Below are 14,500 nucleotides of genomic sequence, written 5' to 3' on the forward strand. Positions count from 1 at the left end.
TGAATTTTACCCAAGTGACCTTTAAAAAAGAAGCCACATTGGCTCCTTCATTTGGTTGTGAGTCCTCTTAGAAGGTGTCCTAACCACCATCTCAGGGAAATAATTAGAAATGAGGTGTTGGACCATTCTTACAACCAACACAGAATTCCATAGCCCAGTTGCCATGCTGTGTCTTACCTTGGATGTTCAATTCAATGTCACCCAATTAAAATACACATGGACAAAAGTCAACTTTTCATTTTTAAAAAATTTATTTCGCCTATTATGAAAAACACACCACATAATTTAACTAGCAAAGAAGGCTGCTTCAGGGCATGTAAAATGAAAGGCTTCCAGGCAGTTTTCTGACTAAAGAACACTAAGGGAGGAACGAGGCTAGAAGCCGCAGGCTGTCTACACTATGGCAGTGGCTATTTGGGTTGGCTGGAGGAGCTACGGAGAATTTGGAGAGAGTGGTGCTAGAGACTGCCATGGCTGTTCCTCATTGTTATTACAGAGTGAGGTTTTCTGTGTGCCCGCTGGTTTGAAAACAATTATATAATAATGACAGAATAGCACACACATGAGAACTGAAATAGCCCTGACCCAGGAAAAAAGCCCAGCTAGATCCTCAGCAGACGCTTCTAAAGACAATAAATGATGAAGAAAAGATGGCCTCCTTATGCCACCGTCTCTTACGATCTCTCCCCATTGCAGCAGGCAGCCGTTCCTCTAAGCAGACAGAAGGTGATGATGGCAAAATAGACCACACTCTTGAGGAGCAGGAGGAGGTACGTGTAATATGCAGCGGTGTTTGTGAGCTGCAGCAGCAGTGCATCTAAGAGAAATTTCACATGTTCTTTTTTCAGACTGAGATATATTATTGGGAGACGGGTTCACAAATACTTACTTCTCATGATCTACATTGCAGTGATATTCCACCACCACCAAAACCTAAAAGTAAACATCTACTACTACCACCACCACCAAGAGCAAGATAAGTCAGAATTCAGCTTTCAAGTTGATTAACAACCTCTGCTAAATTCAGTTGGAACATTCCAAACTATTAAAAAGCAAGGTTGCATTGTAGAAAATCAAAGAAAGTGGTTAATCCGGATTTGCCGATGTGTTAGGTAGTTGTGGCACACTGACCTGTCTCTCCTACATGTCTCTAGTTATGGCTATGCTATTATTGGGTGGTATCATTTAATATCATTTGAGCTTTTGCAAGATATATGTGATGTCAAGGCATAAGTAAAGACAATGATGGTGGACCACCGTGGCTAGTCAATTAGCTACAAGGCTGAGTCTCTTCCTGTGGAAATTTCCACGTTACACGTTTTGTCTTCCTAAAGTCAGAAATCTAGAAACATCACTCCTTGGTGTGGAAAAGGATCTCAAGAAGTGATGTGTTTATAACTCCCTGCCCTTGGTTAAGTGAGGTGTTACCGCCCCTCCTTGCCTGGTGCAGCAGCTGAAGTCCAGAGCCCCCTTGGTATTGGAAATAGAGGAAAGTTGAGCAGGGCGAGAGCCCGTGCTTCTAGTCACATTCTTTGTGCGAATGTAGAGGGAAAAGGCCAGAAACCAGTACTGATTCTGTGTCTGCTAAATGAGATACGCTATGCCAGACATCTCACATGCATGCCCTTATCTCTTCAATAACCGTGAATCTGGTGTACTTGTTCTTGGTTGGCTGATGAGAAAAACGTTACTCACAAAATACAAGTCATCTACATCTAATCATTAAAAGAGCTGGAGTTAAAGTCCAGTCTGCAAAGCCTAGGAACCCAGCCATCCCCACATTATGTCCATTTTGTCTCAGGTCCCTGGCTCTGGGATTTCTTGCTATCTGACTCTATTACAGAAAAAAAAAAATACAGAACTTAGTAAGTGCATGGACTCTTTACTTGATGGCCTGATTTGAAATCCCAGAACTAGCTGTGTGACGTGTATAAAGGATTTGTATAATTATTTGCTTTAAAGGGACTGTAAAATGGGAGAAGAAAATGTTGTACCATTTTATAGCAGTATTAAGAGGATTAAACAAGAAAGTACAGGACATAGCCCAAGCCCGTCTGTGTAAAAAGCACTCGATAAACACTAGGTCGTGCTATTAGCTAGTAGCAAGTGCAAAGACTAAAACAAAACAACTCTAGAAGCAACATGGTATCATGTTTCTTCAGTCATGAAAACAAAAGACACAGGAATGAAGTCTCTGTTTTGAAATAATTAAAAGCATATCACTGTATCCTCTAATTTACAGTCATCTCATACCCAAAGCAGTAGTCTGCTTTGTTAATACAACTCCCAGAAAATGAGGGACTAATGTAAAATATCACTAAGTTCATTCTGCAACATCCAACCTAGAAAAATCCACTTCCTGATTTTTCAAGCCAGAGAAGTTGAAAAGTTAAAATGATCAGGATGAAATAAAAAACACAAAAACTTACCACTTGTATCTTTCGAACAACTGTCTTTGGGATCCATTGAGATGACATCTAGAAGAATGAGAGCAAGTGCTAGTCAATTGTTCATGCTCATTATTTGCCAAGGTGTGTGTGTGTGTGTGTGTGTGTGTGTGTGTGTGTGTGTTGTGTAATTAAATGAATATTTATAAAAATCTGTCAACAGAGAGGCAGAAGGACAGTTATTAAAAATATGAATCCAAACTTCCAGAAATAATTGGTCTGATTCTATGTAATTAGGCAGATTTAATTCATATATTGCGTTTTGTACATAAAAATGTTAAAGTTCATGAAGAATACATATTTTTTCTTCTTTTATCAGAACTGGAGTGTAGTATCCAAGAACATTTGGTTTTCCTTCTATATTCATAGCTCCTAACATAGTGCCTGCCACAAAGTATGTTTCTGATAAATGCTTGTTCAATGGAAAAACAAACAGAGCAAGTGGCTGCTTTACAGTCTTCAGTGCACACTGTGTCATGAAATCAGCAAAAAGAATAATTTGGGGATTTTTTTTGAGGGAGAGTCTCACTGTCACCCAGACTGAAGTGGAGTACAGCAGTGTCATCAAAGCTTATTGGAGCCTCAACCTCCCCAGGCTCAGGTGATCCTCCCATCAGCCTCCCGAGTAGCTGGGACTACAGGCACACACCACCACGCCCAGCTAATCTTTTGTATATTTTGTAGAGACAGGGTTTCACCATCTTGTCCAGCTGATCTCAAAAATCCTGGGCTCAAACAATCTTCCTGCTTTGTTCTCCCAAAATGCTGGGATTACAGGGATGAGTCACCACACCTGGCAAAGAATCCTTTCAGTTCTAGAATCCGCAACAGAATCTTACATGTTTGAAGGAGTCTGGCTTAGGAAAATTCTCATCTAACCAGAAAAAAAGCAGTCATACCTTTCCAAATCATGCATATCCCCGAGGTCCCCAGTTCGAACACATGATTTTCTGGAGGTATAGTGTTTCTGGACATAACAATATTAATAAAAGCTAATATCTACTGAGTGCTCATTATTGTACCAGGCGCTATGTTAAATGCTTCCCATGCATTTTTTTGTTTGTTTGTTTAATTCCCCAATAACAGTTAAGTGAGTTGTGTTATGAATGGCCCCATGTTCTGAATGAGGAAATAATGTTTAAAAAGTGCAGACAAGGCCGGGCGCGGTGGCTCACTTTGGGAGGCCGAGGTGGGCAGATCACGAGGTCAGGAGATTGAGGTCATCCTGGCTAACATGGCGAAACGCTGTCTCTGCTAAAAATACAAAAAATTAACCGTGCGTGGTGGCGCGCGCCAGTAGTCCCAGCTACTTGGGAGACTGAGGCAGGAGAATTGCTTGAACCCGAGAGGTAGAGGCTGCAGTGAGGCGAGATTGCACCACGGCACTCCAGCATGGGCAACAGAGATTCTGTCTTAAAAAAAAAAAAAAAGTTCAGGCAACTTGCCGAGAATCCTACTAGTGAATAGCAGAGCCGGTATTCAGAGAGTAGTTGTAGGGCAATAAAAGAAATTGCACATGTCTTCCGGTCTTTCTGGGCTTGGCCGCAGAAGCAAGATGACGAAGGGAGCGTCACCGCTTGGGAAGCATCGCAATAAGACGCTCGCGTTGCGCTGCTGCTGTGGCTCTAAGGCCTACCACCTTCAGAAGTCCACCTGTGGCAAATGTGGCTGCCCTGCCAAGCGCAAGAGAAAGTATAACGGGAGTGCCAAGGCTAAAAGACGAAATACCACCGGGACTGGTCGAATGAGGCACCTAAAATTGTATGCCGCAGATTCAGGCATGGATTCCGTGAGGGAACAACACCTAAACCCAAGAGGGCAGCTGTTGCAGCATCCAGTTCATCTTAAGAATTTCAGCGATTAGTCACACAATAAATGTTCTGGTTTTAAACATAAAAATAAAGAAATTGGACATGTGAAAAGTACTTTGTAGAAATAATCCACAGAAATAGATATAAAGTAATTTACAAAGAGACAATATAATTTCACCATTGTGTACTCTAAGAAAATCTCTTTCAGTATGTTAGTTATTCTCAGCGAATGGTCTTTTTTATTACAGGAGCTCAGCATCTTAGTGTAATTATTTTTGACTCTAGAAAGACAGGTCAAGGTCAAGCCACATTGATAGTTCTCTGAATAAAACCTGAGGTGAGAGCAGAATTTATCTGTGATGTTAAAAAAAAAAAAAAAAAAAAAAAAAAAAAAAAAAAGAAATAAAATAAAAAAAAAAAAAAAAAAAAAAAAAGGAAGCAACAAACATGGATGCAAAGACAACATATTTTAAAACAGATAGAAGAAAAGAGAGTCATATTGGTGTTTTGGTTTATTATTTTTCTAGTAGATGTATTCCTGTCTATACGGATATGATTCTGTTCAGTGAGATCTTTATTTCGTGTATTCTATGAAATGGACTTGAGGTATAGGTTCTGGGTAAGTCTCACAGATGAAAATGTTAGTTTCCATGTCTCATGTCCAAATATCTTTAAGGTCTAACTTTAAAGGGTTTTCAATGTCTTTTTATTTTCCTTATGGTGGCTTTATTTATTAAAAGGTAAATGGAAATGACTATAATATACTATTTCTATGCATTGATTGAGGCAAAAAATAAAGTAACAATTCCTCATAATAAAATCTGTAAGTGTATCCTGAGTTCCCTCTCTCACAATCATGGTTGGTTGCCAATGTGGACCGGATTTCATTTTATCTCCTTTTTATTACAGGAGCTCAGCATCTTAGTGCAATTATTTCTGGGACTAGAAAGGTCAAGGTCAAGTCACATTGAAGTGCTTCAAAAACACTTCATTATTACATAATATGATCACTTCCTTGTTATATTTTTAGCTTTTATCAGAAAAACAAACTTCCAATAAAGAGCACTAGAAATCTACTGGTAGAATGACATTAAGAGAAGAGTCGTTCTTAACTTAGTTGTCTTGAGAAACACATGAAAGACATTTTACTTTCAGGCTGAGAGCGGTGGCTCACACCTGTAATCCCAGCACTTTGGGAAGACGAGGCAGATGGATCACAAGTTCAGGAGTTCGAGACCAGCCTGGCCAACATGCTGAAACTCCATCTCTACTAAAAATACAAAAATTAGCCAAGTATGGTGGCAGGTGCCTGTAATACCAACTACTCAGGGGGCTGAGGTAGGAGAATCACTTGCACCAGGGAGGTGGAAGTTACAGTGAGCTGAGATCCCACCACAGCACTCCAGCCTGGGCGATGAGAGTGAAACTCCGTCTCAAAAAAAAAAAAAAATTTTTTTACTTTTAGAATTTAGTGTAAAGTAAAACACATTATAAAACTGTAACTTCTTTCCCATATGATATTCACTGCACTGCAACTTACTATACTTTTTATTTTGCACTGATCACTAGAAAAATCAGAACCTGCCAGGGCGCAATGCCTCACACCTGTTATCTCAGCATTTTGGGAGGCTGAGGTGGGCAGATCAATTGAGGTCAGGAGTTTGAGACCAGCCTGACCAATATGGAGAAATCTCGTCTCTACTAAAAATACAAAATTAGCTGGGCGTGGTGGCATGTGTCTATAATCCCAGCTACTTGAGAGGCTGAGGCAGGAGAATCACTTGAACCTGGAAGGTGGAGGCTGTGGTGAGCTGAAATCGCACCACTGCACTCCAGCCCAGGCAACAGTGCAAGACTCGGTCTCAGAAAAAGAAAAAGAAAGAAAACGAAAAGAGAAGAAAAATCAGAACTTACTAAGTGGACATTTAAGCACAGGGGTAAGACTAACCTCAAGCCTTGCACATTTGTCTCCCCTTTGTGCCTCAGCAAAGGAAATAGAAAATTGGGACTGTTTTTTAACCCTACTTCAGTTAGTTTTAGGAAAGGCTGTGCCTAATACACTAAATACATAAATGAACACATCCATGCTAGCGTTTTGAAAGCAAGCCATTTTCCCATTTTCCCTGCCATTGTTTTCTTTGCTCGTCATCATAGCCCCAGGAGCTAGTCAGGGTAACTCTTGAAATCACATATGATCACTGCAGAAACTCAGGATCCGAGAAGCTAAAGACTTGCCCTAGAAATCTGGAATGGTACATGGCAAAGGTCTGCAAACATTTTGTTAAGGCTCATTCCCTGCTAGCTAAAAAGGACATGTTAACCACAGGGAAAAGCACAAAATGGCCACTCTGGAGCTGCTGGACTGTTACATTCACACTCAGAATTTTGACACATAGTGAGGGCTTGGACCACTGGGCCAGGACACGTTCAGCCCTCTGCCTGATTGTCTGGAGATCTACACAATCTGCATCAAAGGCACTGTTTGGGACCTCGTGCATGAATCGTGGGTGACCCTGAGTGATCAGGAAAAAAGTACATTCTCTGCACTGTCATGCATCGTCCTTGGGACAGTAACTCATCCTACTCTGTTCATCCACATTTCCACCGCCTGAGCCTGGCAAGTCATCATAGTACAATTAATGTTTGTTAAGCTGCACTCACCAATGGCAGAAAATGCATTTATTATGGAAAATGGAAGAACGTTTGTACACGTAAGCCTTACCAACCTTTAATTATGAAATGTTACCATATGGTAATATATAAAATAAAAATCCGAAAAACCCAAGGCCTTCATAAAACTGCAGGGGCCAAGACTATTATCTGTTGTGTAGAGCCACATTTTGGCTTCTTCAGATAAATGTCATTTTGTCAACAACGAACCCATCGTTTCTAAGTTAAACTTCGTGGGTAGCAAGAGTGAGGTGAGTGGCTCTTCCTGCTTGGGTAGAACATTCCTGAAAGACGTATACTTGTTAGTATTTTCCAATCAAGTGAAGTCATCAAAAGAAGGGAGACCTCTTTTTGAGCATTTACCATGTGCTAGGTTGCTAGATGCTTCCATGTATGTTCTTTCCTTTAATCCAACTAACAACGCTAAAAAACAGCATTTCACTTTCTTATTTTGGATAATGGAGCTGAGTCTGAGAAAGCTTCAGTAATTTTTTCCATTTTGTTTTCTCCAAAACCTATACCATTTTAATTCTGTAGAAAAATAGCAGGGTGTTTATGCTACCATTAAGTATAACAACATTTAAGAAAGATTTATGTTTGTTTTTCATTAATACTGAAAGAAAAGAAGTGCAGTATTCCCTTTCAAAGAAGTGTTCTGAGAGATGATATGTATAGACACGTACCTGTCTTTATTGGAGGAAAGATAATTTCTTGATCAACTCCTTTTTTGTTATTCTCATGTCTGACGATACATCTGTGTTCTTTATGCAGTGACTTTTCTGGCACCGTTAACCAGCTAAATTTCATGTATGTGTCATTAGTCTTCATGGTGTTTCCCTCCTGGGATTCCAGAATCGTGTTGCTATTCTTTTCTTGCCAATGTATATTAATAACATCCGGGAAAAATTTCTCAAGAAGACAAAGATATGTTCCAGCCTTGTGGAGTTTTGTTTCAGCAATTGAAGGAAGAAAAACAGTGGGCTTGGGGGAAATGTCTGCACCAATATATCCATCTATGGGGAGAAATGGAATATGAATTTGAAAGAATTATTAGAGAAACACACACATTGCATGTTTTGGAATGGTCTAGTACATAACAACAAAAAGAGAAGTTGCTAGTGAGCTGGTGTCCACCATGGCCTTTCACTCAGGATAGGTTGCACAGTACTTATTATTGTGCTTATTTTACAGATGTTGAAAAGAGGATTAAGAAATTAAATAACTTGCCAAAAGTCACAGCTCTCAACTGTCAGTTGCTGGATGAAAACCTGGCCTTTGTTTATTTTGCCCATGCTGTGATGGAGTATGATTTTTAACTGCCTCCTACCAAGGCTTCCAACGTTCATGAGCATATTCATTTTGTTTTTTAATCTCTTATTTCATCACAGTGAAGCATGTTTTCAAAGTGGATGGCAGGGGAAAGGGGAAGAAGATCAGATAACTTTAAAGATCTCTCTACAGATGAGACTCTTTGGTCCTTTTCCCACTTCCCTTTCCCATCCTTTATAACTTATATTCTTTGGCCAAATAACATACATTCTTATGTTCCACAATTTTGCATACTCCCACTCTTCATTTACCTATTCTGTGATATGCCATATTTACTTTATTAATTTTTTTTTTTTTTAGACTGGGGCTTTCTCTGTTGCCCAGGCCGGAATGCAGTGGCACAATCATGGCTCACTCCAGCCTCAACTTTCCAGGCTCAAGTGATCCTCCCACCTCAGCCTCCCAAGTAGCTGGGACTACAGGCATGCACCACCATGCCTGGCTAATATTTGTTTGTCGCAGAGACATGTTTCACCATGTTAACCAGGCTAGTCTGAAACTCCTGAGCTCCAGTGATCTGCCTGCCTCAGCCTCCCAAAGTGTTGGAATTATAGGTGTGAGCCACCATGCCTAGCCATTTTTTTTTTTCACTTTTATTGTTAACAGTATATACACAGTCACTTGCTTTAGTGGGAATCTACTTCCACATATACATACTGTCTATCAAGTTGACTGGGTAGTTTCAATTAGTATACCATGCGCAGTCCTTCCGGTTAATATCTAACTTTGTATAATATCTCAATTTCACATCCGCACCCTCCAGGTTTTTGGGTGAGCCAGTATTTACAGTTGTACCTCCAAATTATTCACCATGTCTTGAATTTAGAAGCAAAATGGCAACATTTGCAAAACTCCTATTAAAATTTTTATTGATTTTCAGAAATACTCTTGTATTAATCTTATCCAGTAATGCACTTACCAAAATTTTGTTTTGCTTTAGAAAATATTAACCAAAAGCACATTTTATATTGGAATTTCATTTGAAGTTTAAGCATAACTAAGAATGCACCAAGGGTATGTTTTTTAGACTGGTTTTTAATAAATTTGCCCTATTAATGAGAAGATCTGTATAAATCAGCATATCTATATTTTGACTTTTGATGTCTCTCCCAGAATTTGTATCTGTCCTATATGTGACATAACTGTTTTAAAGCTCCATTATTGTCTTTGTCTTAGCCTGCTGAATAAAATTTGTATGTAATTGCTGTATTAAAAGTCATGATTCCAGAGTTTCTTATAGGCATAGGGTCAAGATACATAATGAAGCATTATACATTTACAAGACATATCACTGGAATCTGGAATGTTAATGGGTTATACATTTATTTTTAATCAAATAACAAATTGTAAATGTTGCATTTCTTTCTAATTTGATTTCCAATTGAAACTCAAATGCTTTGGCTGGTCTGAAGTGAGTTTGATAATTGAACAATTTCTTAAAAAAGTAAGAATTAAATTTCTCATTTGAGAATAAAAGAAAAAAATTCTTGATGATTTACATTTATGTAGCAAAGCTTCTGATTTTTACACAAAATTAGTAAACATATACAGTAAGATTAATTTTTTAGCATGCTATAAATTTAATTAGGCATAATGCGCTTATTTTAATTTCATATACTTTGCTTTTAGTGCAAATAGTATTTTGCTTGTTACAGTTGTAAGACAGTGTATATTTCTCCACTATGTAGTTTGTTTCTACTTTTAAAAGCATGTTATAAAATATAAGATTAATTTTTCAATTGTACATTATATGTATATAATTTTGGTCTCTAATCAATATATTTTCAAATCTAATTTTCATCTTGGGAACTGGTGTCTCGTCTTGGAAATACTTCCTATTCATCGTACTAAGGAAATTAAAAATCAAATGATAAACTTGGACATATTCTGTATGGTGCCACAGCATTCATTGCCTCTTGTCCCTTTTCTTTAGCTAGATTCTTTCGGTTTCATTCTTTTCAGGACAAAATGAATCTGGAATTCCCATAACTTTCTCAATGTAACAGTTAACTAATCATTAAATAGCATACTTGATGATACATGGTAAGGGCCGATATTCTGGATCATCTTATCACATGATTTTTTAAAATGTACATCTTAAGAGTGTTTTTATGGTCAAAATTTTTTATAATGCATAGAATGGCAACCATTCTACTTACTTCAATGATAAATAGAATTTATATATTTTATTTATTTAAAATAATAAACCTGCTGGATTCATTTGTGTACATTTGTTTGCATAATCAAATAGTATATTTGAGTTAAATTGCCTGTTGTTTGTTGCTTATTAAAATGCAGCAGTAAACTCTATGTAAATTTACCAAATATCAACTATATTTTCTATAGACAGTATGATATATTAAATTTACATATGAATACTTATTTAAGTGTTCTCTTTTGCTTGTTTCATTAGATAAATCGTTATAGCTATTTTATATTTAAATATGTATTTCAGATTTATGTTTCCGACTGTATTTAATTGATTTGACATCTTGACCATTTTTTGTAAGATTTTTAACCTTTTTTTTTCTGAAATGTATGAACAGCACCCTAAACTAATTGGCAATGAATCTTAGAACAAATATGTTGGTGTTAAAAATTATATCAATTAAGATAAAGGATTATGTAAAGCACATAGGACTACAAAAATAAAAAATAAACATCTTAATATAATTTTTTGCCAAGTGATTAAAAAGTCTGCTAACAAGAAATGAATTGATATTTCTAAGTTCAATTTGTGTGTGTGTGTGAGTGGATTTTAAGATAAGCTTCCGTTTGAGCAGCTAGACGTACAGCTGAATTCTCTGGAGAATCGCTGTTCTGTAAATTCCATGGGCTGAAAGCAACTCTGCATAGTAGATCCCATTCTCTCTTTACATGCGAATCCAGAGAATATTTGTTGGGCACCTATTTTGTGTTGGACAGTGTGCCAAGTACTTAATTCACACTATCTTCTTCAATTTTCATACAACCTTGCTGAATGTATACTGCTATCCCATTTTATGGATTAGAAAGCTGAGGACAGAGAATAATCACCCAAGTTTGCTAAGCAGTAAGTGGTGGAGCTGGAGTTCCAGGTCGATCTGACTCCAAAACCCGGGTTCTTTCACAACATGCTGGACCATCAGAGGTGAACATGCAACCACTTGATAGAGTCTATCACAAACTTACCTGTCATAATACATTTTGCTCAGGGACAAATATTTTAATAACATTTCATACATCATCTGTGAGTACTTTATAGAAGTCCATATATGCACAAAGCCAAATCCTATTATGATATTTGTACAATATAATCTAGGTTCTCTTTTAGTATAAGCATTTGTTTTAAAGTCTCTCCTAAGATTTCTACATCAAATCCCCATCAAATTCCTCTTTTTTTCTAAACATTATTACATTGTTCCAATTTAATCATTTCTTGCCTTCCCTCTATTACCTTGGAAATACTGTATTCTTCTGATACCTACCTGTGACGACAAGTGTTGTTCCACTACCAAAGAGTTTCTTAATAATCCCACAGTGATTCAATACATATGAAAAACTTTAAGTCAGTTTCCCAGAGTTCTTCAAATTCTCGTCGTCTGGGATTCTCAAAACACCAGGGTTCCAGTCGTTGTTCATTTTGCTCATAAAAGTTATGTTGCTCAACAAATCAGATAGCTGAAAGCTTTTGGTGTTTTATCTATCTAAAAACAGTGATGCTTGTGGAAATCAGTTCAACATCCCTACCGGCACTGAAGTGAGACCAAAATGAAAGAAGCTATAAACAAGCAACTTGATCAAAATGTTGCAGGTCCCGCTGCAGTGGCTTGTGCCTGTAATCCCAGCACTTTGGGAGGCTGAGGTGGGAGGATTGCTTAAGCTCAGAACTTCGAGGCCAGTCTGGACAACATAGTACATAGTGAGACCCCATCTTTACTAAAAATTTTTTTAAAAATTAGCTGAACATGATGTGCATGCCTGTAGTCCCAGCTACTTAAGAGGCTGAGGCAGGAGGGTCGCTTGATTCTAACAGTTTGAGGCTGCAGTGAGCCTTGATTGCACCACTGTACTCCCACCTGGGCAACAGAGGAAGACCCTGTCTCAAAAAATAAAAAATGCTATGGAAATACAAGAGGTTGTGGTAATGATATCATCATCATTGTTACGATTAGCAATCTGTTTGCTATTATTGTGTGCCTTGACATGGCATTTTAATCCTTTACTAAAAATAATTCAGCATTTTGGAGTGGCAGTTAAATCCATAGCAATTAAGCAGGAAGAATCGTTTCTCAGTTCCTCCATTTGCATTCCACTTCGCTCTGACATGCCTAGGATTCTCAAAGCCACCATCCCCAACATCACAGGAAACATGCTTTCCACACGCCCAATTTTTAATAGGCTATCATTTGCCTTATCTGCTGTGTTAAGAAAATCAAAGGAAACACTGACTAAAGTCTAATATATGCAGTCAGTGTATGGAAATTCTTCACTTGTGTTTTCCAAAACAAATGGCTCTTTTTCCTAATCAGCAGCACAACATATTTGCATTCCAAGTTTTATCAGAAATTTCAGCCTCAGACTGACTTCTGAATTCATGCCAAAGTCCAACTTGAAACTCCTGGTTTGGCCCTTCAAGGCAGAATGGCTAGAGAAATGGTGGGAGGCATGGTCCTCAAATCCATCTTTCTGTTGCCACTTTAAATCACTGCACGCTATCTGCATGATCATGTCTGCTGAGCATCACCATCTGTTCCTTTCATTAAATGTCAGGATTCCCACAGAAGCAATGCAGTAATATACAATGGGTTTCCTTCATGGCCATTCCTTTCATTTTCCAAAATGGAAGTTGAAGGCAAAGCACACTCTTCCATTTCCTTCTAAAGGACTCAAGTATCAAAGACCTTTTCTAATTTTATAGTGGAAAAAATATTATATTTGAAGATTTGGTGTGCTGCTTTTTACAGTTAGTAAGAAGTATGTATTCCCCTACCTTGTTCTCCTACCTTTGAGCATAAAATTTTAACCTGTGCTCCTTGCTAGACAATCACAGGCCTTTCTCCTTCTCCTTTCCGTAGAGTTTTTGATCATCTGTGTTTATTTAATGGTCTTACTATGCTTGTGTATTTTAATTTAGGTCTTCTCAAATAGACTTTGAAAACAGGTAGTTTAAGTAAACAACAAATAGTCTCCCATCCAAGTACTAACCAGGCCCGACCCTTGGAAACCATCATTCTCAGCAAACTGACAGAAGAGCAGAAGATCAAACACCGCATGTTCTCACTCATGGGCGGGTGTTGAACCATGAGAACACATGGACACAGGGAGGGGAGCACTACACACTGGGGTCAGTTGAGGGGAAATAGTGGAGGGACGGTGGGAGGTGGGGAGCTGGGGAGAGATAGTAAGGGGAGAGATGCCAGATATAGGTGATGGGGAGGAAGGCAGCAAATCACACTGCCACGTGTGTACCTATGCAACGATCTTGCATGTTCTTCACAAGTACCCCAAAACCTAAAATGCAATAAAATAAATAAATGGGAAAAAAAGAAAAAACAAATAGTTTGTGCATTATAGCATGCTTCTCTTTTGTCTCCAGGAGTTGATTGTTTTGTAAGGTCAGGCTCACATAAGACACAGGAACAGAGAATATGTTTGCAAATCCTACCTCTGTGATAGGGATACCGACATACTAAATTTAGATAGAAAGTGCCAGAATATAAAATGAGGCTTTCTTTCCCAAAATTTTCGCTCGTTATATGGGGAGGTGTCTAATGTATGTTACAGTCCTTGTGTAACCTCTCACATTTAAAAATGTTCTTCTAACACTCCGCTTTGATCCAAAAATACTAACTAGATGAGATATCAACATGAAATGAACTCAATGAATGCTAGTTTTGGTAAAATTCACTGATAAAAGAAAAAAAAAGCAAAGAAATTTATCATGGATTTGGTCATTTTACTTGGGGCTAAGTTTCCTGCAGTTTTTACTTACTTCATACAAATGTAGAATAACAGAATAAATTGTAAAAAAGAAATTCCTTTTATTTTGGGAGTGGATAATTTTTTCTTGGGATAAAATATTCAGAGGAGACACCATCCTATGGGGATTCCAAAATGGACACTGAGACCTCAGAGGGCTTAGAAATTTGCTCTAAGGTAGATGTTTTAGATGCATGTGAAGCATTGAAACAAAATTTTTAATGAAATATAAGGGCAAAAAAGGTAATATTTCTCAACTGATATTGCTATTGATATAATTTT

At 37.9% G+C, this 14,500-nt stretch overlaps 1 protein-coding gene and 1 pseudogene across 2 annotated transcripts in view; one reads left to right on the forward strand and one right to left on the reverse strand.

Moving 5' to 3' along the window:
- Positions 1-227: 227 nt before the first annotated feature.
- Positions 228-14,500, reverse strand: part of LOC108296862 (T cell receptor gamma constant 1) — a 58,772-nt gene continuing 44,499 nt past the window's right edge. The window contains exons 1-4 of one of the 2 annotated variants that reach the window (XM_017519457.2): positions 11,725-12,125; positions 7,612-7,941; positions 2,430-2,477; positions 228-817 (exon numbers count right to left, since the gene is read on the reverse strand). In XM_017519457.2, the coding sequence (XP_017374946.2) occupies positions 675-817; positions 2,430-2,477; positions 7,612-7,756 (336 nt within the window). In that variant the 5' untranslated portion in view covers positions 7,757-7,941; positions 11,725-12,125 and the 3' untranslated portion in view covers positions 228-674. Of the gene's footprint in view, positions 818-2,429; positions 2,478-7,611; positions 7,942-11,724; positions 12,126-14,500 lie in introns of those variants that run through there. The other variant, XM_017519452.2, reaches the window with a different exon arrangement.
- Positions 3,859-4,589, forward strand: LOC108296867 (annotated as a pseudogene).

Source organism: Cebus imitator, unplaced genomic scaffold (genome assembly GCF_001604975.1).
Source record: "Cebus imitator isolate Cc_AM_T3 unplaced genomic scaffold, Cebus_imitator-1.0 Scaffold749, whole genome shotgun sequence".
In the NCBI taxonomy this organism is placed as follows: Eukaryota; Metazoa; Chordata; class Mammalia; order Primates; family Cebidae; genus Cebus; species Cebus imitator.